Source organism: Siniperca chuatsi, linkage group LG8, assembly GCF_020085105.1.
Source record: "Siniperca chuatsi isolate FFG_IHB_CAS linkage group LG8, ASM2008510v1, whole genome shotgun sequence".
NCBI classification, from domain to species: Eukaryota; Metazoa; Chordata; class Actinopteri; order Centrarchiformes; family Sinipercidae; genus Siniperca; species Siniperca chuatsi.
The window spans coordinates 8,584,165-8,609,912 of record NC_058049.1 but is presented as its reverse complement, the minus strand read 5'-3'; the positions used below and the strand labels follow the sequence as shown (position 1 = coordinate 8,609,912).

The following is a 25,748-nucleotide window of genomic DNA, read 5'->3' as shown; positions in this document are numbered from 1 at the left end:
AAATAGCTCCATTGTGAAATCATTTAGTTCATGTCGTGTCTTGCCTAGAGGGGATTACACATACAGCACCAGAGGTACAAGACTGAAATACTGAGTGACAAAGTGTGAAATCTGGATCAGATTAAGAGAAGCTTCTCTCTCACACAGAAAGATGGAGATGGAGAGACAGAGAGACAGAGAGGGAGGGGTGGACAAGTTGTGGGAACATGCTGCTGAATAATTACCACTGACATCAGAATAGTTTTCTTTAGCTCTCTGAAGTGGCAGGGCTCATTTGTACAGCCTGGAGCCATGCAGAGGTGTGTGTGAGAGTGTGTGTGCAGAGGAGAAAGTAAGAGAGGGAGAGAGATAAAGAGGTGAGAAGGAGATGTCTTAGTGTGTGAGGAAAGAATGGTGTAACTTTATTTAAAAGAAAAGTGCAATATTACTGTAACTGAGAGAGGTAGAGCACACGAGATGACCCAGTGTGTGTGTGTGTGTGTGTGCATAAGGGAGAGATTATTCTGATTTAGTCTTCTCCCTGTCAGTGTGTGACACCATGACAGCTTAGTCTGCCCCAGGGAGCCATTTCTCTCCAAGTGGACCTTAAAAAACAGGAAAAGACTTCAAATCCCACTGAAGCGCAGAGGAGGATCAGGCCCACTGACTCTGTACAATACCCTTTAACTTCACACACACATGCTAGTAAGTGCCTGAATATAGCGTGCACAAACCCAGAACACACACACACAGTCACACCTGAGCCCTCTTCAATAGACACCATTCACCACCCTGACAACCAGGGACAATAGAGGCAAAAACGCAGGTCGACAAAGAGAGAATCGACCTGTCTGAACACATCTGGCCGTCCTCTCCACCCGCTTCATCGCATCAGCTTTTCCTTGCTGGGATGACTTCAGGTGATATCATGTTTCTATTTGGCTACACTTTGCTTTGCCTTTGCTTGCAGCTGTTTTGTAACAAGATTTGAGTGTGAAATCACGAGTCGTGTTACTGAAGTTGCATGCAGCAGGCCAGGAGTGCGGAAACTATTGTTGAGGGTAGTAGTTAACTATATCGCTGCCTGAAGGCTTTCTTGATGCTACTGCAGCATTTGTCTGTCAAACTTGAAGTCTAGTCTTCTAGAATCCAGTAAATGGACGTATTTTTGTGAACATAATCCCAGTTTATCTTTGGACATTGAACAGGTGCTGGTGCAGCAGAGTGAGCGTCACGTCATTTTGTGCCTTTGGTTAGAGGCTTGTAAGGCTCTGTGAGTTGAGGCCTGTTAGTAGATTAGTGAAAGTAATTCACTTTCAAAACAACACGGCTAAACAACTAACTCTACCGGATAACCTGACCTGTGACCACCACCAACACAGAAATTAGATAAAATGTGTATTATATTTCATCTGGATAAATACAGTATGATACCAGGATGACCAAAATACTTTTAGATACTGTATACCATATTTCATTCAACAGCAACAAGGCTCATGTCATTATTTCATCAGTTTAATTGATTGTGAGACAAAAAAATTGCAATTCGATAACACAGAATCTGAGTTTAGTCATCAATATACAGTACAATAGATTCCCCTTCTGAATACATTTAATTTCACCTGTGAATCCAGGATCGTTAAAACACAACATATAAACTGGCTGATGACTCATTTTAGGTTGTGAGAGACATAAATACCTCTATATACATATGTAAGTGGCCAGTTGTATTTCCTCTAAAGGCTTCATGACGTGTGTTTGTTAAGGAGGAGGGCAGACCAGAGAGGACACGGAGTGTCTGAAGGAGGAGAGAGGTTTAAAGATGGGAGACTTCCATCCAGAACTCTGGCTGTATGAAATATCTGGCATCACTGGTGATCCCTGAAAACGACTGGGAGAGAAGAGGAGAGGAGAGAAGAGTTCACTCACACTTCAGGTGGATTTTATTAAATTCTTGAAATGGGAAGTGCTGCCCATATTTACACTGCGAGCAACATAATCAACTAATAAGAATTCCTTTACTTCCTTTTGTTGTTGTCAACAAATGCCATGAAATGACCAAAACCAACCCTGTGTTAGTCTGTTTCTTTCAACTTTACCATCTTTAAAATGATTATTTTTAAAACTAAATGTCACTCAAACAGGAGTAAATTGTGTATTTTGTTGGGGATTGTTTTCAGCCACAGAGCTGGTATGCTCATGAGTGTATGTGAGATTGACTAAAACAGCGCCCATGTTCATGGTAATAAAGGAGCGTTTCACCTAGTGCAACAGTTTTCATGCTCACTGATGTTTTTAATAGTTTTTGGACAACAATGGAGCTCTGTAGCACAAAGGAATGCTATATCAGGCTTTAGCTACACAGACAGTACTTGTTAGTTGGTTAGGTATTTTCATGGGATTTGTTCACAATAAGAAAAATATAGAATATTACCAGACGTATCCTTTAATATGCTCTATTTTATTGAATTAAATTTTATTGAGCTATGAAAAGCAAAACTGATGCAGGAAAAGTGCAAATGCATTTGCAGCTTCTTGTTAGACTCAATCAAACAAGCTGCTTACAGTAGAGTTGAAATAGCTTAACTTGTGAAAGTTGGGATATTGTAAAATAATAAATTTGCATTATTCAGAATTTATTATGATGTCTTTAATGAATGAAATTAGTCACCTGACAGTGGCTGAGCGAGCTGAATGGTTGACCAACATGTTCTGATTGGACGATCTGTGAGGGATGGTGCCTAAACACAACACCAAAGAGACCCAGTGTTAATCCTCAACACAGGTCATACAGACATAGTGGCTCATAACGATTTAAGAAATGCACAATATATTTCTGGGTCATTATAGGCTTGTGTCTCTTCTTCCATCACACGTGCTTGCTGCAAGTTTCATTTGGAAAATCCTCAAGGAAGACAAGATAAATGGGTGAGGCATCTTACAGAGTAATTAGTATCTCACATTTTTCACTCGACACAAACTTAGATGTTTCTACCCAACAGGGAAAACATCTACAGCATGTACACAACCCTCTGCTACAGAGAGCTCTATAACAAATGGCACATGTCATCCTTATCTCATTATGACAATAAATTAAATTGTCTGTCAAGAATTTTGAATAGCCCAATAAATCTGCTGCTGGTTAAATATTATGATTTCCTTCAATACAATATTTGTTTAATCAAACAGTCACAGATATAGTGATGATCTACAAAATCCTGATTCAGCTGCCACAATGGAGGTCAAATCCTTTAAAGGACTAAATGACATAATCAAAGAGAAGGAGCTCAGTAGGTGTAATCCTAAGCATAACAACAGCCAACATCTGTATTGGTTTAATCACTGTGGGTGGTCAACTGTGTAGTCCATAACCCCCAAACAAGGTTGGGTTGCTATGGTGTTGTCACATGATTATAGTGCAATTATGTCTGTGTCAATGTGACACCTTATTTAGAAATATGTAACTTTAGATGCATACCTTTGGCATAGAGATATACATTGAGAAATTGTGCTATATCCTAGGTAGCATAATGTGTGATTTTTCAAAGTGCCTTTAGTGCCATGTTTCTATACAGAATAAGCAAGGAGGCTTGTCAAACCACTAACACTGAATTTACTGGTATAATACTTTATGCATTGATGTAATGAAAAAGATACAGAGAGAAATCGCCAAAGCAGATCCAAGATTATGAGCAAAATTCGACACAGGCAATAGACACAGGAATAGTACCAAAAACAAAACTTTTCTGACAGGCAGAGCAAAGCACATACCCATTCGTCCATCTTGTGGAGGACTGATTAATGACAGTCTGGGGCCAGTGTTAGGCTGAAAGACAGAGACACACATACAGAAACATCACAAATCATGACTTTTTATTTGCTTTTTTTCCATTACTCTTTATTCCTCATGTACTCAAGTCTTAAAGTGAATGTCAAGATACTGTATAATCTTGACAGAGCTCATACATTACATTACACAAATTGTATAGCAGAAATGGAGGGTGAAATAATGAAACGTACTTTCCTGAAGAGACTCCTTTCATCCACCTCCATGTTTTCAGTGCTGCAAGGCAAGAGAGCACACTTCATTAGTCTTGTTGGGTTCCTGACCTTTTTTATAGCAACCCATACGTCGATATAACAAAGACAAATATTCACTATGTGAAATACTGACATTTACATTTGAGGAGAATGCAAAACCAATTTCCCCACACACTTGTTTGTATTTTACTGAAAAAATTATGCATTGCTCCGAAACCACTGTATAATATCAAGAGAAGCACTCTATAATTAAAATGTATTATACCTATTAAAATTATTTTAGCATGTTCCAAATTATCTTTGCATGAGCAAACAAAAATTTTAAATCAAAACTGAATTGACCCTGCAGGCGCCACAGTAATACTGCACATGGGGTTAATATATGCAATCCATCATGTATACTGCTTTCACTCAGTAGAAGAATCTAAAGTCTCAGTGGATAAAACAACATTTGTACTATTAAACTCAAGCAGCCAATCAATCCTGTGTCAACAGTGTCTAGGAGACCCAACAGGGAAGCTTAGCTTATTCAAGTGTGTGTGTATGTGTGTGTGTGTGTGTGTGTGTAGATAGTTGCAGGGCAGGGCAAAATTATACAGCAGCTAAAGCTAACATAAGACATTGGGGCTGAACCCAGGATATAGCTTGTTTGCACTGTGAAATACCTTCTACATTCTCTCTCTCTGGCTCTTATGGTGAGAGGTAATGAATGGCAGAGTAAAAAGAAACAGGGATTGAGATGGGCTAAAGAGAGGGCAAATCAAAGATGAACATAGAAGAAGGTTAAGGATGTTCACAGATACAGTGAACATTTAGAGAGGGACAATACTCACACATTAGTCGTTGAGGAGTGTCTTGAGAGGGACATGGGGGAGTTATATGGGATCTGTAGGACTGACGCCAAACAAGAAACAGAAACACAACATTAACAACCACCGTATATACCATTAATGATGATGAGACATTAGTGGTCATGCAGAGAATGTATGAAAATGCATAGTTCAGTGATATGACCACAAAGATGTGACTTAAGGCAGATTTATGGTCAGTCGGCAGCCTAATTGCAAACAGTTTCTGGTTTTGCTACAGAAGACATTATGCAACAAGTAGTGGTCTTGACTGGTCAGCCTTATTAAATAGAACAATCCTTAATGTTGAATCCTGATATATGCAATTTTGGGGATATAGTCTTTCTGTATCACTTACTCGGTTGGGAGTCTGGTCTCAAAATACTTTTTCTATTATCTCGAACTTGTCTCTTTCTCGGCCCCCAGTGTCGCCTATTACATTCTTTGGTTGGAATTATAATCACAATTTTAGTAAATAATGCAACATTTTGGCAAATTTACGTTTCTTCCTTTTCCTATCACATTTCAAACTTTTCTAAATCCAAAGGACAGTACTGAGTGAAGTTATATCATATTTGACTCTGACTATGAACAACACTAAAACGACACTTATACTGTCAGAATACTGAATGGGAACTGTTTGTGTTTTTGGTCCTGACTCTGACTCAAGCCCATTTGTTCTTGACTTGATCTGGTCAGACTTGGACTTGTCTTGGACTTAAGTGGTCTTGACTACAGCCCTGCTTTAAGTAGAGTACACTATAATACTGTCTATTATTAATAATATTACTGTTCACTATCTTCATCATCATCTTGGATCACAGCACTGATGACAGCAATAATGTACAGTGAACATAATGTTAGCAGCACAGAATAAATAGGTATTCATGTACAACACATTAACTAAATAATCATGTATAATGATTGCATAGTATAATCAAATTATAGTTTTTATGAAAATGTGAATGGCAGTTCAGGGTGTTTCAGACTGAATAGCTGCCATACATGTACATCTGCCATAGAGATCAATACAATGACCAATACAATAGTGACATTAAATTATGAGATTGTTGTTTACCTGATTTATGTCCATATGGAGTATGGGAACTGTGGCTCATCTGAGGCACTGCTGAAACTTTGGCACTGAGTGAGAACAGTAATAAACAAGGTTAATAAGTTCCAACAAAACAGACATAGCTGCTTCTAACATAGTTGTCGCTTTGAATCCTAGAATGAGAGAATAGGTGAGGAGTCTTCTCTCTTCAAGGTGCACTCAAGCCGCACTCAAGCCAGACACATAATCATATATGAGAATTAGGGCCAGGTATTTTTTTAATAGAATGTCTACCTTTAGTGTGTATTTTAGAGAACATTTAAAAAGGACTTAGCTGCAGTACTCATAAATTATAGGTGAATGATGTAGAGCTCTATGAGGATAATCTACATATGTTCTAACACTGTAGGGTAGGCTGTAATATTTGTTGAAATGGTTCTTATTTAAAAAATATATATTTTAAAGACAGCTTTTCTGGCCATTTTTAAAAATCATGTCCCTTTAAACTAATTCAGCGTTGGTTGTGGTTGCAGCAGGCCAGGAGTAGATGTGCCAGGAGTGACACCTAGCGAGAGGTGAGGCAAAACAGCCAGCTGGTTGTAAATAACTTTATTATGCTAAGGTGCTGCCAAACTCAAAGAGGTACACACCGCCACCATTTAATTCCAAATCATTACAGGTTTTACTACCTCCACAGATCCTCAATTAGTCCTTCAGTCTTTTATTTCATGAGTATAGTGATCACTGAAGCATATGATGTTTAATGTTTAAATCCTGTGTGAATGAAGAATGCTACAAAGATCAGATACAGAATGGGAAATTAAAATGAAACATCAGCCAAATGCTTGTCAGTAAACACTTAATAAAATATATTTTTCAGGATAGTCTGGTTTTTGGAATAGTTAAAGACTGGATAACTATACAACATAGTGGCTGTTAAAGTAGCCAGACTTGCTAGCTACAGATCAAATTTACAAGCATTAACAAACTGATTGCCATATAAACATTTTGAATAGTTATATATTTTAAGAGGTCTCGAATCTTGGAGAATGATAAAATTGTAAGACATGAGCGATACTCAGTAAAAATGACAGATGGGATTTTAAGATGGTTTACTCATCTTTTAATATCCCATTATCAGAACATCAGCATCTGAATCAAATATGATTATATTATATATATTAAGTATCCACTCTATGCTGTACCTCTGATGCTGAAGAGAGTTTTCCAGCTTAGTAATGTAGGCGCTCTGTTCATTCAGCTTCCTTTAAAGGGAAAGAAATAAAAACTTTTCATAAACTGCAGTTAAGAAATATGTATGAAAATGCATTATAAACTTATGCTTTAACTAACTTTGCCATCTGCTGCATTTCTTGCTTCATCTTGACTAACACCTCTTCTAGTTTCTCATTCTGTAATTGATAAAATGGTTAGTGATGCACTAGTACAGCAGGTGTGAATATATTAGACTGTAAGTAATGTTTATATCTATTTTAGTAGGCAGCAAATAGAACAGGAAACTAATTAAGCAAAATGAATGGAATGGAATAGGACTGAACCTCAAAAATATAATCCATTATCTGCCAAATAAAGAAAACAAACCCATAAAGACACACTCATACACCAACAAACATCCACTGCAGCAACATAGATGTTTCTCACCCTTTGCTGGTAGTAAGTCAATAGTCTCTTTTGATGTCTTGCCTGGAACATTATAACCTAAGAAGAGAGAAGAAACAGTGCTATGTGAAGTCTGCACTGATAAATATATAAATACATATATTGCATATATAACTCTACAAAACAGCTGTTTGAGCAAACCATCTTGAACTGACAGAGACAGAACTGATATAAGATCAGTTAATAAGACTGTTTTGAATATTATATGATGTGAAGCTAGAAAATGACCAAACTTTGCTGATTTCCATGAAGTGTTTGGTTGCCACAACGTTGATGTCGGAGAACAGAGCCTTCACCTCTGAGCTGCTCTGAAACAAAGACATTTCACATGACTGTAACATAACGTAACAGTAGGATTATAAACTGATAGTCTGTTTCAAAAAGTTAGAAAGTGTGATGATATCACACCTGAGGATGCCATTTAATGAACAGAAAGATGCTTACTTTGTCAGAGAGAGGTGATACTTGGCATTTGGCATTGCATATTAAACACTTGCCTTGTTTGCCTGAAATAAAAGTTGCAATTATATATAGCCAAAATTAGAAAGCAGTGAATGAAACACATAATCTTTCTAGGTTCATATTGAATTGAGGACATGTAGACTCTGAATCCAATAAAGGGGTTCTCAAAGTGGTTCCACCTGAGACCCAGACTGAATTAAGCATAACCCCTGGGTCTCACTGGGGAAACCAGAGCAAATTAAAATATAATCAAACTCTTGAGAGTTTGATTGAGATTAGACCCATCAGGAACAGACTAATTTCTTGTGAATATGATCAGTGACTCCCAGACTGGGACCAAAAGACCTCCAGGAGTACATCAAGAGGCCCCATATCCACTGCTGAATGGTGTGATTTCACTCTTATTTAATTTGAGGATATGAGAAGCACCCACTGACATGAGCTTTACTGGATCAGAGATTTCACTCTCTCTGCTGTAACATAACAATGGCCAAGAACAATATCAAACCCAGTGTGACAATAAATACTGTCTCAAATCTGGCTTCCTTGGGGAAAGTTTATCTAATGGGTGACTCGTTTGTGTCTTTTGAGCGGGCTTAGGCATGGAAACGTTTAGTTAGAAGCTCCTGGCACAAGTACACCTGGTGTAAAACTGAGTCGTCAGCTCTGCAATGTCACTTTAAGTCCAACAGATGTCCCTGTCTAATCACACTTTCACACTGCCTGGGGCAGCAGACATGGTACAACTGAATTGAAGATTTGGTGCTGAACTGTTAACCTAAATACATCCAAACTTTCTCAACAGTGATTGTTTTGACTGTTGTTCGTATCATAAACATTTTTCTACCTTTTTGATAACAGACACTACAGATGACATGGCCACAGGTTGTGACAGCCAATTTTCGGTCAGCACTGGGGGAAAGGAAGCAGGAGTTGCAGCACATCCAATAAGACATTTGAAGACCTACAAGAAGATAAGGTTAGCGTTAAGTTAACAAGCTAGCTTACTTTGCTAACTCAGTGTTGCTAAGGTTTAGCAACTAAATTTGTTAACGTTAAATCAACAAACTAAGTGGTATTACGGCTGTCACCTTCATTGAGTGCTTTAAAACATTTTCTGTATTTCTTTTAAGTTTGGGACAACTTTAAAACACGGCTAACCCCTTCTTACAGTTAGGTAATTAACGTTAGTTACATGTCGATTTGTTACGTTACCTAGGGTATCCCGCTGCAAAGGAAGCTAAATGCTAACTTATAGCTAGCGTTAGCTAACTAACGGAACAGTTGGAGCCAAGTTCAGAAGAGTAACGTTGTGTTCCAACTGCGTACGTAACCACAGAGCTACCCTTTGTCTGTTAATTAATAATCTCAAGTAACACAACTATTAAACATATATGTATATATTATATCCATTCGTAACTACTATAACGTTAACTGTCAGCTCAGCTTTATATTTCCTATAACTTTAATGTTACTAGCACGTAAGGAAGTTAGTTTTCCACACTAGCTAGCTAACTTAAAATAAGCTGTTATCATAATATAACTAACAGTTAACTAGCTAATTTAAACGTTAACGTTACATACTCATACAAGACAAGTTAGATTAAGTATTGAAACCTAATAAATATTTGAACATGAGATGAGTTATACATAAAAGCTGTTGTTTAATTCATTTTTCTTATTGTTTTAAAAGGGAAATAATCACAAAACAATTCTCCTTCAAATGACATAAGAAGTATAAATTCATTTTAACAGAAGTATAAACAGTTGTGTTGATATCACTCCAAAGCAAGATTACAATGAACTCAAGTCTTATGCAATGCTGTTTTAAGGGCAACAGAGTTGAAAGATAAAAGAAGAAGGAAAAGACAAAGAATTAAAAATATTGTAGTTTTGGCAAGATTGTCCACATCATACACAAACAAGATAACAAAAATTAACTGCCTCACATCCTTACACTTATTTTCAAACATCATTATTTTAGCCATACATAATTTTTAATCTTATATCCCATGTTTGGCAATAAGAGAAGAGACCTTTTAATTTTGAAGTGTTTACAGACATAAAGTATACTTGTTGTAGCCTACATTATAGACAGTGGGACAGGTATGGGCAGGACATGCTATAAGGTGATCAGGCTTAGAGCTGACAGGACAGAGGTCATCATCATCAGACCAGCTTCTTGGCGATGAAGAAGTCTTTGAGTCGTTTCATCTGCCAGAAACCAACCGACAGCAGAATAGAGGTCTGCACCACGGCCCACCATAGCACTTTACCGTTGGTGTCCTCACTGATCTGACGAAATGCCTCCTCTTTCTCCTGAATGAGAGGAGGGAATCCAAAACATGGAGAAGACAGACATGAAATCTGGCTGTTGTTGAAATGTTTTCTACCTGTATTTTTCAAATATTACATTTTCAGAAATAATCCTTACATTTTGTAACATTAGAAGAGATGCAGTATGATTTATTTCAAGCCACAGCATAGCATGTTAAATACTAAAAACGTACTTATTATTTTGTGGTGGCTAACACTCTATGTTAACTAGCTTTTGGATATTTCCAGATACAATTGATTTAATATTAGCAGGTAACACACTGGTCCTAATCTCTGAGCTCCCTGTTGTGCGATGTACTCACATGTACTGTCATATCATGGGACAGTAAAATACTTATTTACCCTCTGGTACTCCTGCTGCCTGGTGATGTACATCATCTGATCTATGAGGTGTCTGAGGCTGTTCTCCAGAGCCTCCATGTTGTCTTTGGTCTTGTCAGTGTTAGGGTCAATCGAGTGCTCTCCCATGTGAACGTTCAAATGTAGCTTCTGTACAGCACGATGGAGGAAAAATATTGTTTATTTTCAAAAATCAATATTTATTCTGCACACAATTGACAGACTTGGCTCAGTGTGCGATATAATATTGTAATACTTTCCCCTCGGTTTTAAATTTATTTTGTGTTTGTGTTCATAGGTCTCACCAGCCTCTCTCCAGCAAAGACAGCAAACCTTGTGGAGTTGGTTTGGAAGCAAAGGTAGTGCTGACCAGAGGCGTGAGCTGTGAAGGTGAATTTACCAAATTTACCATAGCGTTTGGTCATCAGAACCTAGAGAGCAGGAAAGATACTGTGTTAGACCATCATTTCTTCAGCTATTGGTCAACAAATTGGAGATGTGGTTTTGTTTCTATTGGTTCTTTTTTTGGGTCTATTGTCAAAGAATTGATGCGCAAATATGTGAAAAGGAATCAAGTATAGCTGGGAAATTCTCATTGATGTCCATTCATTTTTTGGCATTGCAAACATTTTCAAAAAGTTGAATTTGAAATTAAACTCTGAAGGATTTTTTTCATATTGGGACCACATCAATGGGAAAAAAGCTGAACTGGAGGTGTGAGACAATAATTTTATAATGCAATAACATAGATAAAGGCTTATGCTGTAAGTCTTTCTCATTATTGAAACCGTGCAGTGCTAATCTTAGCAATAGTGTGTTACATACATTTCATCCTTGTTTGGGTTTGGTTTGAATGGAGAAACCAGCCATCACATGTTTTAGTGTACCATCACACACAAGTCTGTGTCACCATGGCTTGGTGATGAATCTCTCCTGTAAGTGCAGTACCTCATGGTTTGGGTCTCTGACTGTCACAGTAACTCCAAGGTGAGGGGAGTTGGTGAACATCTTCAAATCCCAAGGCTCCAACAAGAAATAACCTGAAGGTAAGACACAATCACACACAGTAGTAGTCAAGGTCATTATCAAGCATGTAACAACATCACAGGATTAGATTGAGCATGAAGAGGGAATAGAAATTATGCATTTTATATTGGGATTTACATTAAAAATCATACTATTAAATGTTTATACATAATATAGTATTTAATATATACTTTCTTTGACATGTTTCTGTTAAAACAATGTCACCCAAATACACAAGCGCTCTTATTTCTCTCTTGTCTTTCATTGTAGGACTAATTGTAGGAAATATTTATTACTTGTGAGTACAATGAGTGGAGCGTACAGTGAATAAATGCTCTTTACATTTTCATGGCTATTTGTTGTTGAAGCACCGAATAAGTCAGTTTTCACGAAGATGCTACTTAATGGGCAGTTTGGAAGTCATGAATGGCTTTTGCTCTTGCTGAAATAAGAGACATACTATCATGGAAGTACATATAACATCCCTGTTTGCTTCCACAATCACGTGGCAATTCACAATACACTTTTCAAAATCTAATTCAGCATTCATGACCTCTGTTGATAAATTGCACACCACATTCAGAAGGAATATTCCCTCTCCAGAACTCACCGGTGACCAGCATGTCTTCAGGAATCTCTTCAATGATGCATTTTTCCTCCTGTTCTGCAAGATCAAAATACATGGCTGCTGCCAACATCAGGTAACACTGGAGGAGAAAGCCAATGCCTCGCAAACCCATTGTCAGTTAACAATGAGCTATTAAATTACAATACACTTGACAGTGACCTGTAGTTCCAGTTGACTTTTTTTTGTAGATCTGCAAATTCTAACTCAAGATTGAGGTATTTCTCATCGACTATAGCCAAACATCCATGTCCTATAGAATATACTTAAAGTGGAAGGCTGTAACGGAGACAGTTTGAGTGTGAGAAACTCACAGGTGCTGTTTTGTGTGACGAGACATTCTGGTCGTTTTGTGACTGGTTAACCTGGGAGCCAATAGCAAAGCTGCTAAGAATAGTGATTGATTGGGACTGACCACTTGCAACAAATACATATTATCCAGCAGTGTGCTGATGATACACCAACATGGTCGGAGTGTAGGACCTGTCAAACACATCCCTAAAACATATTTTCTATTGCCATTATACAGAAAATATATACCAGTTAGTATAATAATGTAGTATAAGCTTTGGCACATGGTATTAAACATGTTCATGTTAATATTGCAGTAGACTTGTTTAATACTGTAGTAGACTTATTTTCACGGCAGGGCCAAATGCCTGGTCTGCATTTACCATACATACTACAGCATCGATAGATGCTGAGCTATGACCTAAGGGATAAATCGCTAGCTATCAATAAGATGCAAGAAGAACAAGTAACATATCCAAGAAGTTGTTTAACTGCTTTGGTTGTCCCTCTAGGGTGCTCTAGGGTGAGATTATGTATGAGCACATTGTATTATGGTATGGTGGTTAATCCTGACAAATTAGACAAATGCATTTATCATCCTACTGACTTATTTCTTGTGGATTTTTTAGTCCTTTTAAAATATGGTGTACAACTTTTAACCTTTTAAGCAGTAAGGATTACCAGTGTCACAGTGTCTGTTACCACAGTATGAAAGTCCAAATCTTTTTGGAAATTGTAATCCAAACCATTACATACAATAGTTGCCATATGCTTATAAAGTAAACCCCCACACACAAAATACATCCTTCTCATATTAAACATCTGCAAAAGTTGTTATTCCTCAAAGTAAGCAAAGAATCAGATTCCCTTCTCCTCCCACACTTCAGTAGTAGCTTTATAGAAAGTGTGAATACTAAATCGATAAGTTTAATATACATGCCATCATGTCTGCAAAACATATCTTGTAATAAATACTATCATTAATAATCTGCAATTCACTGTGAACCACAAAGTGCTAGCTATCACTCAGTCAGTTCATGCAGTATTTCCTTCTGCCATTTTGAAAACCTTTTTAACAGGTTTTTTCTGTGGCAAAAGTATTGTCTAGTATCTTGTTGTTTGTTGTATATTATAAACATTATTGCAGTGGGGCACAGTATATGCTCAATTTCACTTTTTTGTCATGTATCCTGAGCATACCAAAACAAATTCCTAGAAACCTGGTTGGTATGGCAATAAAATCCCTTGATGTGTATACATGCCATAATGTGTTCTTCATCATATAGTACTGTATAATTAGTCTTAGTCTTGATCATAGTCTTACCTCTCTCAGTCTAACTGCTGTTAAAAAAAGCCAGAAACTGGATCTGCTCCTCTCCTGTTTCTCCTGATTCTCTGTCTCAGTAATTTTCTTCTCCCACGTCATTCAAAACAGACGGAGCTCCTTAATGCACCATATGTTTAGTTCTTATTGCTGTTCAATCTGTCATCTGCAGTATGGTTTCTATGTTGCTTTATTGGGGAGGAGGCATAAGTGATTTTATCTGTTTATCATACGCCAATGTCGTTCACTAAAGAAGCTATTTTTCGATCTGTTTCAGATTGTGTTGTCTTCAACCTGCCCAGAAACCTTTTCTGAAAAAGAGGTCACTTTTCGTGTAGCTGGTGTCTGTTCTGCCTATTAAATGGGACTCCTGCTTCATACTGGGATGTGCTGCACTGGACATCACAGCATGATGTGAGCTCTTAGAGATTTCAGGCCTCATCATCTAAATCAACATTTGGTGAACTGTTTTAAATAGTTGGTGAGCACATTCATCGTTTTATGACCAACACTTCATCAGGGCGAATCCTAGCCAACACCGGGGCTTGAACCCGTGTCATCGGTTAAAAGCATTTCTCTCTACACTCAATCTGATCCTGCAGCCCCAATGTTAGTAATATTACCTTGGGAGCCCAAATGTAAGTAAGCCCAAATGTGTGGTTGAGATTTAAAGGTCAAACATTGCACTGAGAAGAGGCACTAAAGAGGGATTTCAGTCCATATCGTGGAAAACAGTTTTACTCAGTCAGTATTTTTCTTCAAAATAGACCATCCCTTCCTTGAAGAAACAGTTATCAATGAGGACACAATATCTTAGGTATATTTACACTTTAATGACCATACGGAAAACATACATTTTTTTGTACATTTTTAGTTTTTTTTTTTATTTTTACAGAAAACATTTTCTGTATTGAACTAATATCTCAATAACATAAAGGAATACAATTTATTACTTTCAGATTTTATATACTGTACACTACAGGTTAAAATCCTGTCAATAAATATATTCTTTGTCATTAGGAAAACAACAACAATGTCTCTGTAAACATTATTTTAAATGCGGCATAGTTTAGAGGACCGTACATTAATTTCTATGTCTGACTCACTTTTCTGCTAGTACTACACCTTCTAATGGACCTATTGAGGCTTCATCTTTTCCCTTGTACTGGAGACGATATTATTTGGATTTTCTGATCAGTATTTCTTGGATATAGGGATTTGAGATCTTAAGTATCATTTATATGGATTTATTTCCAAATCTGCTAGATGAAAGCTGCTAGAGTTATAATCCACTGTGGGCAAACAAATGTCTGTGATGTTCAGAAATGTCAAACCAAACCCAATTATAATGTGGAAATGGGTTTTCCGTTAATGGCTGTGTTTAAAACAGCATTTTTCTCTCCCCAGACAGTTTTGATGATCTACCAAAACTGAATTGGTGTCTAATAGCTAGTTTGCCAAACTACACCTCTCTATTGCTATCAGATCTATCAATGTGACTTGAGGATGAGACTTTTTTTGCAGTGTAACTCTCCCAATTTAACACTCAGACAGTCAATCAGTACATTAGTCATTTCCACAGAAAGAGAGCATGGCCAGGGAGGAAAGAGGAGAGTCCGGTTCATCATATTTATGCCTCATGTGAATACACCGCAGACCTTTTATTGTTGTTTCTCCATCTTCTTCCCTTCCTCCCTTTCCTGGCTTTCCTCTCTTTCTTATCTCTCCTCTCTTTCTTCTCCCTCCTTTCCTGGCCTAGTCATAAACAGTTGTCCGGGAAGCACTTTCTCTCTTCCTCCAGCAGGGGACAGGCTGCTCCGTTGTTGGCTGGGTGCATTAGGATGTAGCGTGTGCGGTGCTGCACGCCTGAGTCTCCACACTTGCCTTTGCACAAGCCCCAAGGAGACCACAGTGACACCTCGCAGTCCAGAGGAGTATCTACGTTGAGAGGAGGGCATTATAATCACATTAACATTTAGGTTTGGTTTGTAATTTAGCAGAGTTATTGCTTTCTAGCTCTTGCATTGGAGTGTCTTACCTCCTTTTCCAATATACTGTATTCATTGTGTGGAAGTGGCAAATGGTTGACATTTGTGAGTGGAAATTTGAGTTTCCTTTTATAGGTTTGAATGGAAAGGACAGGAATTAGTCATACTAGGGAAAATCACAGCTCTTCAACCCTAACTTGTCTTGTGAATATAATAATGAAAGGGAATTATAAGAAATGGTGGCATGCTGTGCGTGTAGCTCTTTATGAACCAATAGCTTCTCATTATAGATTCTTGGCAGTGGTTGTGCTGCTGGAGTTTAATTGTGACAAACTTTTTTAACCTTCATTTATTGAGTGAGTTTTTGCTGACTGTGCTTGCTCTTTTTCAGTATAGCCCTCACAGTAAAACAGTGCTACCACTTAATGAGCTAAAAGGCACCTCAACTGTAATACAGGGAAAGGGAGCTGCCTTTTTTCATACATTTTTCAGCTCCCTTTCTCTCTCATGAACTTGCTGGGCTACCTCAGCCAACCTTGTTGTGAGCTTGCGTACAGCTGATATGTATCACAGACTTAGTTGTCAGTTAAAGAGTAGAAAAGCAGAAGGATGGGAGGGGGTACGGATGGACGGTCGAATGGAGGGATGAAACAAGCAAGTCAAATGTCCCTGTCTTGTGTGTCCATTAAGGACAGAGGGAAGGATAACGTGCTGTAAGAAGCAAAGCTGATTTATCTTATTTTACATCGGGATTGTATTTCACAGATGCAATCTAGAGCAGGTGATTGCTAAGCTATAATGAAAGTTGTTCAAGCCCTGGGGAGAAGGCATAAAAGAGATGGAGGGATTAATGGAGGGAGGGAAGGATAAACAGATGGAGGGGTAGGATGAGCATTGGGACCAAGGCAGGAAACCCCAAAAGATTCTTGGCACCTCTCTGTTGTTTGTTGATGGGTAGTCAGGGGAACGGACTTGTAGTCTGTGATGCTGAGTCAAAGCTTTACAGTAACCCTGAACACTGACTCTGATTACCGCACTGTCAGCTCTACTGCCAGGTTGACACGCTATCTGTTTCCCCCCACAGAAAAAACTTTCCTGGTCAAGTCATCTGTTTAGTTTTTCTGTGGTGAATTGTGTTTTCATAAAAGGTTATTTTTCCCCCTTCTTGTTATATTGGAGAACATCAGGTTGTTAGACTTCTGCATTGTTGGCTTTACTTGTAATTTCACACTCTCTTCATCTTTATTTTTCCAAGCTGTCTTCCTATTCTTGCTTGCAGGTTTTTGTTTTTTTACTATTGCCACTAATCTGTACAGCAGGGACTCTTAAATTTTAACAGTCTGGTAACCAACATTAAGTAAATCCAGCTTCACCTTATGGATGCAGATCTTGTTAAAACATGCATGTCTGCATTCTATTTTGGGTCACGACCCAAACGTTGCTGTACATAATTTCTACGTACGTGAAATACTCTTTCACTTTCTCAGCCTCTCATCTTTAGACTTTTCCACTGGATGCCAGATGTGGCCCTGGCATTTTCTGATGCCCTACCCTCACTTGGCTTCTCTGGTTTCTGGTTGGAAGTAATTAAGTTTGTGTGTGGCCCTGTAAGGGTTCCCAAATGCTTTCAATTGGGTCAGCAAAAGACCAAGACCCAAGCTCCTAGCATTGTGTGAAAACCTACATCTGTGTTTTGCACAACTTAGAGCATATGTGTTTTTTTTTCTTAAATGTGTATGTTATTTGATCAGTGCAAGTGCAACGGAGAGAGGCAGCTTAAGGTAGGAATGGTGGATGCAAATCTGCAGTATTGCGAGAACATTGTTTGCATGTTGATTTTACTAATCCATATTTCAGCATATTGTGCCAGCTATGTATAAGTGCTTGTATTTTATTTAAAAATGTTTATCTTATACCTGCAAAATATTCATATTTTAGTTTTTCGTAAACAAACAGTGTTATGTTTACATTCAGCATTTCTTACCAAAATGAATTGTATGTATCCTTGAGGCCTAACAAACCCTGTTGAATGCATTTCCTTCCTCATAAAACATCTGCAAAGCCAATTTTTAAATAATTAAAATAGCTAGCTTGTAGTCTTCTTCTTCCCTGCCTATCCTGGTGCATCGTTACGCTTCTCTGAACAATACTGTCAGCCACTGTTAATCAGCGGAATAGTGTGAAACCAGCGGCAGGAATTTGTCCGTTTACTCACAAGTGTGCATCCTTGTGCCCTTAAAAACATTGCTCCATAGCACTACTAGTGGTCAAAAACTCCTCAGGTGGGTGAAAATTTAGTTTGAACTAAACTGAACTTGTACATTTTAAAGACATCACATATTTTAATCGACTGCAAGGCTGCGTCCTAACCAACTTTGATTCTGTGTGAAAAAATGCAGCCCTCTCATTCATTTGAATGGGGCCAGTCTGGCGGCACTGTGGAGATGCCAACACAGGGTGCTCCAACAAAAAAAAAACAGGGTTTTTTGACAAAAAAGTTCAACCAAGTACAACTTTTGCCAAAACGCAGCGTCATCTGGCAAAGCACTGCATTGACCAATCAAATACATGTGCATATTCCTGGTGGATTATTATATGATATAACATGAATGCCATATTTATACTGTTTACCTCACAGTCGTCCTGATGAAAGATAAAAACGCTGCTATCGTGACAACTTTCCTAACGAAACTTCAGTCTCACCGGTACCTGTAGCACCACACCCACATCAGCGCAGCTCCCTGCGCTATTTTGACACAGGGCTGATTTAATTCACATCTGTTCGTTATAATGTACTTATAGTAATTAAAACATAATTACAGCACCATTCAGTTTTTTCTTTTATTGGTTGTGGTCATTTATAAATATGATTACTGTTATCATGCAAGTGCCTTATACTCATCAATATACCACATTTTAGCCAGTATTTATGGTCCTCAGACTTACTTATGAGTGTGTCCTCAATTTCATTTCCTGTTGGCAGTTGGTTGGACTGGGTGGGCTCCACAGGTAGGCTGATGATCTGATTAGTCTTCTTTATCTTGGTCAGCATTACCTTGGCGATGGGTGGCAGGTGCTTCAGGCGGGGGTAGAAAAAGGAGTTGGCAGGGTGGCTAGGGAAGGAAGAAGTGATCTATGGAGGGGAAATCGACAAGGAATAACAATGAATATATGGTGATTCATTGGAGGTGAAAGGAGGCCTTTTAATTATGTCAAAGGAATGCATGATTTGTGGCAAATAAGATCTTAGTGTGTTGAGTATTTAGGGTGCTACAGTGCTCATGTCAATGTTGATAATAATAGTTTGTGCTGTCCACTATATACACAGTGTGCTAAAACATTGCATATCTTGGATGAAACAACACAGTAAACACAAAAGGTCAACAAAGCCTTCAAGATATTTGTTTTATCTTCTGTTGCCAAATTGAGTTGATTATGCTTCTTCTTTATAAAGTGGCATACAATGCTGGTTTTATCAAGCAACTTTAAGGTCATGTCCCTGTTTGGATTGATGGATGTTGCACTTGGCTCTGGCTGACCCACCTGTGTGATTTTGTCCTGTGGGATGGTCTCGAAGTTTGGAGAAGAGAAGGTGAACCCGCTGTCTGTTCCTGCATCGTATGGGAAAAGCTCCAGCGACACATTCTCTTTCCAGTGTTCGCCATCACATAGGTCAACGCTGTCCACACCCACAAACCAGTCTGGGCTTGGAACGATACGCACGATAAACGACAGCTGCAGAGGAGGAAGTAGACCATGGGGAGGGAGGTGGAGCATAGAGAGAGAAAAAAGAAAGAGAGGGAAATGAGGGGGTGAGTCAGAGTGCAAGATGGAGATAAGGAGAGAGAAAAGGAGAAAGACATGGGCGGGAAAGAGAATGGAAAAGGGTTGTTATTTTACAATATGTTCACTTAGATGCACGTATCATCATAGTAGGGATTCGTAGTCCAGTAACTCACCCACCTCCCTATGTGTCGTTATTTCAGTACCAGAGTATAGTTTGTTTTGTGTTGGTGAGCATCTTTTGTCTCCAACTGGCCTTTTTGCTATTTCTCTCACCTTCAAGTCACACCTTCCCTTTCTCCTCCCTCTGTCTCATTTCTTGTCCAAGCCTATAATGTGTTGGGTCAGATGTGTCCCCAAATTTATGACCTACCCAGAGACTCATGAGTAGGAATTTTAACAGCCAACTCCTGCAGAGTTTTACATAATTTATAGAGACATAAATTAGTCTTGCTTCATTTCAAGCTCTCTTTGGGGTGCAGCATATGGAAAAAACTGTCTGGAGCTGTTTTTATAGTAGCATTAACCATTTTTGCTGCATCAACCTAGTTAAAAAGGTATAATGCAGCTCTTTCTCATAATCTAATGCTTTTTATGATCAGCACGTACCAGTAGTATGACAACTTATTACTTGGCTAAAAAGACACTACAGGGGTAACCACACTCCTGATGTAGTTTAACCCAGGTATGTTAAATACGTAGTTGGAAGTTAAACAACAGTGAATGCACCCAAAATGTCCATCATGATGGTACACTGCTCAACTACAGTAAATATGGTAGGTCAAAGTTGTACCAGTTAGGACCTCTGCAAGGTGCAATGGATGTTTACAACAGACAGTTGGTTTGATAATTCTTACAAAGACTTGCTTTTTACTTCAAAATATTCAGTTTATAATATGGTAAAACTGGAAATCTGCATGATCTATGCACTCAATTGTGCATAAGAATGATGGCTACATATGAACTACATATGAAGATAAGAAAAAAATGTCCTTTGTCTTAACAAGAGCTATGATTGGCAACATTTTTAAGAAGTTCTTTAGCCCTCTGACCTAGGCTAAGGAAAGCATCGCACCACTTGTTGTATATTGACCTGTCAGAAAAAGGCCTCAGATATACTTAATGCCCTGACCCAGACTGAAGGAAACCAGCTTAGTGACTTACATAGGAGTGCCTGGCGAAGACCTCAAACTCAGTGTTCATCTGGCCTGTGCCTCCCACAACAGCGGGAGCGGAGAGGATCCCATAAACGCTCTGGATGCGTTCGCCGGCCGCCTCGACTTCCTTCATGAGCATCCAGGCCTCACCTTTCTCCGCAAACTCCCTCACTCCGTTGCTGGCAAACTCATTACGCTGCCAGATGTGGTAGTCAGAGCTGTGAGTCACCCCTAAGAGCAGAGAGAGGAAGGAAGTTAGTTGTTGCAACAGGTATTAGTCTGCAGTCATCATGTATAGATGATGTATATAAACTGCATTTGTCAGTTTATATAAATCTCTGCAAAAGGATAGAAGAAACATTTTTGAGAAGATTGTATCAGATTGAAACAAAAATCAGTGGCATTCACTGGGAAGAAACATTTAATTGTATCTTTTCTACTTTTAACAAATAGGAGATATTTTTGCCATTTACTTCCTGTATACTGACCAATCAGGGCATTCTTCTTCTCTGGATTTCTCTGTATGTAGTTTTCTACATTAGCTTCCTGTTACTCATCCAGTCAGTATACTGTTCGACATCTGCTTCCAATACTGTGGCCAATGAGAGTACAGTTCGACACCAGCTTGCTGTGCACTTACCAATAAGGTTTGACCACTGTGCAGGGGGACGGTAGACAGGATACTGTTTAGGGAAAGCTGCCTGGGTCCACTTGCCGGTAAATGTTAGCCTGTACTGGGCAGTTTCTGAGGCCGTGCACATGGGGACGTCAGTAGGAACAGGCATTGAATAAACACCTTGGCCCAGTGTCAGTGTCATGACGATCAGGTGGTAGAGGGCCTCAGAGATGGAGAGGATGCTCCTTGTGGTGTTCATGATAATGAGGGCTGATTAGGGGGGAGGATGAGGGACCTGAAGGAGATATATAAACAGGAGGACAAAGAAAGGAGAAAAGTCACTTGTAATTTTTCTATCAAGCTGAGTCATCCAGCAGTAAATGTGTACAAGTGCAATCGCCACATACTACACAGTTTTTCAAGCTTTCTGCTCTGCTGTTGCTACACCCCAAGAGGTTTGATTTATGGCACTTTTACCAAGTGTTACCATAAATGTCTTTATTCTAAGGATTCAACCAGTTTTATTCTACCAAAGAGGATTTCTTCACTTTTTTTATACGCATTCATTGCCTCTGTCCCTGTGCCTTTAAAAGTTTTGCAATGGTCTGATTTGCAGATAGTTATCGTGTGTCTTATTTATTTTGACGTGTCTACTTGCAGTTTTCCTTTACCTGTCAGATCTGGTACATGACAAGAATGAGACGGAGAATTGGTGAAAGGGCAAAGCAGCTGGTTGCAGCGTCAGTGTCGAGTTTAACAAGTGGGACATGTGAGTCAGTGGGAACATTTTTCACTTAAACCTTCTCCACTGTTTTTCCACTGTTTAGACTTGTAAACTCAGTTAAGCTGTGTAGAAGTAGCAGAAGGAATTAATTTAGTTGCAAATACTGAAAGTTTTGTCTTTGTTGTTGCTGTGGTTACAGCCTGGTGAGCTCTACATTCCTACCTCAAAGATATTATTTAATAGAATAAAGCTATGCCAGCTGACAGCAACATGGCACTGATCCTGCAATCCCCTGAGCTCTTTCAGTGACTCTTGAGTGGTGTGGGTCTTCTCTCTCAAGTCCTTCTCTTTTAACAGTATTATTAAAAACTCTTTCATGAATATGTGTGGACAGTCTCTGACTAGTGAAGAGTCCTGGTGCTATGTTCCCTTGTGGGATATGCAAAGTTTCTATGAAGCACAACTTTGCTTCTAAGAGGTATAGACATGTACAGCATGCACATATAGTGATATGCTGTTTTAGTATGTTGCTTAATCAAATAAATATAATTTAATCAAATTCTGCTTAATGCAGAGTTAATAAATGTGTAGACTTGCTTATTTTACAAAAAAATGTATTCTAAATCTTATTAATTTAAATTTTGATTAAATGAAAGTGAGTGCTATTGCAATTGACATATTTTTACAAAAGTAGAGCCGGATGCTTTTAACGTTTGTCTGCAGATTTTTGCTTTTCACTGCAACACTAATTCTTCCTAAATATAATACATTGCATCCATATAAAATCTGTTACATCCATACTTCCTTGTCAGATGTTTGCTTACTCTGTCAGTATCTGAATTTGTTTTCGCTTTAATATGATTGCATACAATTCAAGTGTTACAGAAATTTTTGCCAGCGATTATACATGCATACTTGGTAGCCTTCTATAATACAGCTGTCATTTCCATTAATTTGTACAGACTGATGAATGCAGTCTTCCAAATGTAAGGATCTCTGTACTGTCATGTGGCAACAGGATGAAGATGTGGTGTAGAAACTACTCACTGATTATGCTCAGGGTTCCAGATGAATGAAGGGTTGCAGCAGATGAGTGGAGAGGAGGGCTGAAGGTGAGGAGAAGGGGAGAGGAGAGCGGTGGATGTGGCTGTCAGGAAGAGTGACTGCAAGGCTTCAAGTCCTCTTTCGCCTTTTTATGTCTTCCAGGAGGTTCACCCCTCTCTCTCCTCTCCCTCTTTCCCTCCTTTCTCCCATTTCTTCCCCCTCCTCCCCCCTCTTGCTCCACTCCCCTCTTCAACTTGCTTCACTTTTATTTCAGTACTTTCTATCTGCTTGTCAATGACTTCCCTGCCCCCTTCATGCCCTTTGACTTTGGCTCTCCCTCCTCCACTGTCCTCCTCCTCTCTCTCCTACTCTTTTTAAATAGCCCATTATCTGGCTAATGTGTTCAGCAGTTGTGGATGCTCAGCCAGGGGTCCTGTTCAGCTTCGTGGGTAGATTGTCATTTTACAGTGTGATATTGTCTCTATACCTACAGATATGACTAATGAGGCTAATCATGTATTTCTAGAATTCTCTAAATGTCTCTTGGTCAGATTTTTAAATAGCGGCTGAGCTGCTAGATCCAATCCCAGTACTGCTTTTTAACTCATGTAGGAAGTTATATTGCCTGTGTCACAGTGAAACTGCATAACTCCTTTGATGTGTTTTTCAGGGCCTCATAAAGTCAGGGAGTTGAGGCATCATCCAACAAAATGTTGAGGAATTATGGGCTTTAAGATACAAAGAGACGATGTTTTCTTTCTTTTTTTGGTGTTGCGTCAGGCTGTTTCAGATGTGAATAGTACTTATGAATTTGGATTTGTACAGGACTCAATCGGTCATATATTCCATTTATTTCAAATTGTGTATACTTCAGTGTTTTCTTAACTGCACCACAGAATTTTTGATTTCCTACCTTCCTGGCAGCAGCAGCACAGCTGTCACATTGTTATGCAGTTAGGGTATAACTAATCACAAAACTAACATATTATATATATATATATATATATATATATATATATATATATATATATATATATATATATATACACACACACACACACACAAAAGAGTTGTACTTATGAACTACATTGTGAAAATCAAAAGTAAGACAAAGTCGCATATTGCAAAGTTGGATATGGTGATAACATGAATGTGACTTTGGTCATTTCTTGCATTACAAAGGCTGTGTTTCAGCTGCTGACTGTAAAGTATGACATTGAAGCTTCTGGTGAGTTCTGATTTTCTGGATGGCGTGGTCGCTTGTTGCTGTTTAGGAGATATTTTCGTATTACTCAAGTTTTGATTTGTCACCTCTGTGCACAGATATTTCCTTCCAATGGCAATACTTCATGGCAAAATGTAATTTTTGGTAGTAATATCATAATGTCTCATTAAGTGGAAGCTGAACACATATCGCTATTGTAGCCCCACCTTGTGATTAAAGATGTTGAGGCAGGTGTATTTTTTCAAAAAAACTTGTACAGCTGTAACCACAACATAGTGTCAGAACATCACTTTTGTATTTAAAGTGCTACCACAGTAAGTAAGTAATGCATTCAGTTATCATCATATAATCAACAGATTATTATCTTAAGTTTTGAGCTGTAATGTCTAACAGTATTTACACATTGTCTACAAATAACATGCTGTAAACTAACTCACAAAAACAAACATGAAGTGTTTGTGGTTACATTTGCAGTAGAAAACTTTGGTATAGAGTGAACAGACGATGCAGTGTCTCTCAGAGTGTTTTACAGTGTGTGATGTGTGACTACCACATCTACCGGCAGCCATGATAACAGCTGCTGCTTTCTCCTGTGTTGTGTGTCTTCAGTCTCTTTGCCAGGTTATAGAGGGTATGTGTGTGTGTGTGTGTGTGTGTGTGTGTGTGTGTGTGTGTGTGGAGGTCGGGGTGTGGTGCTTGACTTACTGAACCTGGAGGTGGTAGACAACACTCCACGCGCTCACTTGAAAACACAAAAATGTGCCAGCATGCTGAATCAGCCCACATCTAATGATTTCCATATGGTCACGTTTCTTACAAACTAACACATCTACACACACAGTTGCCCTCACTCAACCTCTCTCAATTTCCAGGATTTATTGTTTGGACTTTAGAGTCCAGTCTGCTTTCAGTCAGTGGCATTTGAAAAAGGAAAGTTAACTCGTCACCACCATCATAACTATAACTATACTGTATTCAATTTAAACAAAATGAAGGAAGAAGCATGAGCAACATGGCTGAAGTGGGTTTTTAGTTTTGGTCCCTGGGACTCAAGAGTACTGCTGGCTTAATTCATGAGGTGGATTTACAGGTATCACATGTACATGGTATGCATCTTAGCACATTGCGTCATCACTTCATTCCACGTATATTATCACACCTTAAAAGGCAGCAGGGTGCCATACTCACTAGAAAGACCATCCTTT

The 25,748-nt window shown here is 38.6% G+C and overlaps 3 protein-coding genes and 1 long non-coding RNA gene across 9 annotated transcripts; 1 reads left to right on the top strand and 3 right to left on the bottom strand.

Moving 5' to 3' along the window:
• Positions 1-1,481: 1,481 nt before the first annotated feature.
• LOC122880590 (probable E3 SUMO-protein ligase RNF212) lies at positions 1,482-9,300 on the bottom strand. Of its 4 annotated transcripts, XM_044205878.1 has the most exons (13): positions 9,280-9,294; positions 8,912-9,028; positions 8,047-8,108; positions 7,836-7,910; positions 7,585-7,641; positions 7,276-7,334; positions 7,128-7,187; positions 5,947-6,011; positions 4,854-4,914; positions 4,000-4,042; positions 3,751-3,805; positions 2,651-2,720; positions 1,482-1,870 (listed from the first exon to the last, which is right to left on the bottom strand). In XM_044205878.1, the coding sequence occupies exons 2-13, from the start codon at positions 9,018-9,020 to the stop codon at positions 1,741-1,743; spliced, it is 846 nt and encodes a 281-aa protein (XP_044061813.1). In that variant the 5' UTR covers positions 9,021-9,028; positions 9,280-9,294; the 3' UTR covers positions 1,482-1,740. The 4 variants fall into 4 exon arrangements, with proteins under 4 accessions (XP_044061813.1, XP_044061815.1, XP_044061814.1 ...); XM_044205880.1 differs by lacking the exon at positions 8,047-8,108 and having other exon boundaries at positions 9,280-9,300; XM_044205879.1 differs by lacking the exon at positions 8,047-8,108 and having other exon boundaries at positions 9,156-9,295.
• On the top strand, positions 1,885-14,678 carry LOC122880592. Of its 3 annotated transcripts, none has more exons than XR_006378979.1 (6): positions 1,885-1,915; positions 8,926-9,043; positions 11,039-11,130; positions 11,718-11,786; positions 12,370-12,467; positions 14,284-14,678. It is a non-coding gene; the product is annotated as an uncharacterized LOC122880592 (long non-coding RNA). The 3 variants fall into 3 exon arrangements; XR_006378978.1 differs by lacking the exon at positions 1,885-1,915 and adding an exon at positions 8,143-8,826; XR_006378977.1 differs by lacking the exon at positions 1,885-1,915 and adding an exon at positions 8,144-8,804.
• Positions 9,732-14,055, bottom strand: si:ch211-255i20.3 (transmembrane emp24 domain-containing protein 11). Its single transcript, XM_044205882.1, has 5 exons — positions 12,377-14,055; positions 11,689-11,780; positions 11,046-11,171; positions 10,744-10,890; positions 9,732-10,383 (listed from the first exon to the last, which is right to left on the bottom strand). The coding sequence occupies exons 1-5, from the start codon at positions 12,504-12,506 to the stop codon at positions 10,234-10,236; spliced, it is 645 nt and encodes a 214-aa protein (XP_044061817.1). The 5' UTR covers positions 12,507-14,055; the 3' UTR covers positions 9,732-10,233.
• A 141-nt stretch (positions 14,679-14,819) lies between the features above and the next one.
• Positions 14,820-23,476, bottom strand: spon2b (spondin 2b, extracellular matrix protein). Its single transcript, XM_044205877.1, has 6 exons — positions 23,322-23,476; positions 21,575-21,845; positions 20,942-21,165; positions 19,538-19,729; positions 18,941-19,127; positions 14,820-15,944 (listed from the first exon to the last, which is right to left on the bottom strand). The coding sequence occupies exons 2-6, from the start codon at positions 21,807-21,809 to the stop codon at positions 15,766-15,768; spliced, it is 1,017 nt and encodes a 338-aa protein (XP_044061812.1). The 5' UTR covers positions 21,810-21,845; positions 23,322-23,476; the 3' UTR covers positions 14,820-15,765.
• Between the last annotated feature and the right edge of the window lie 2,272 nt (positions 23,477-25,748).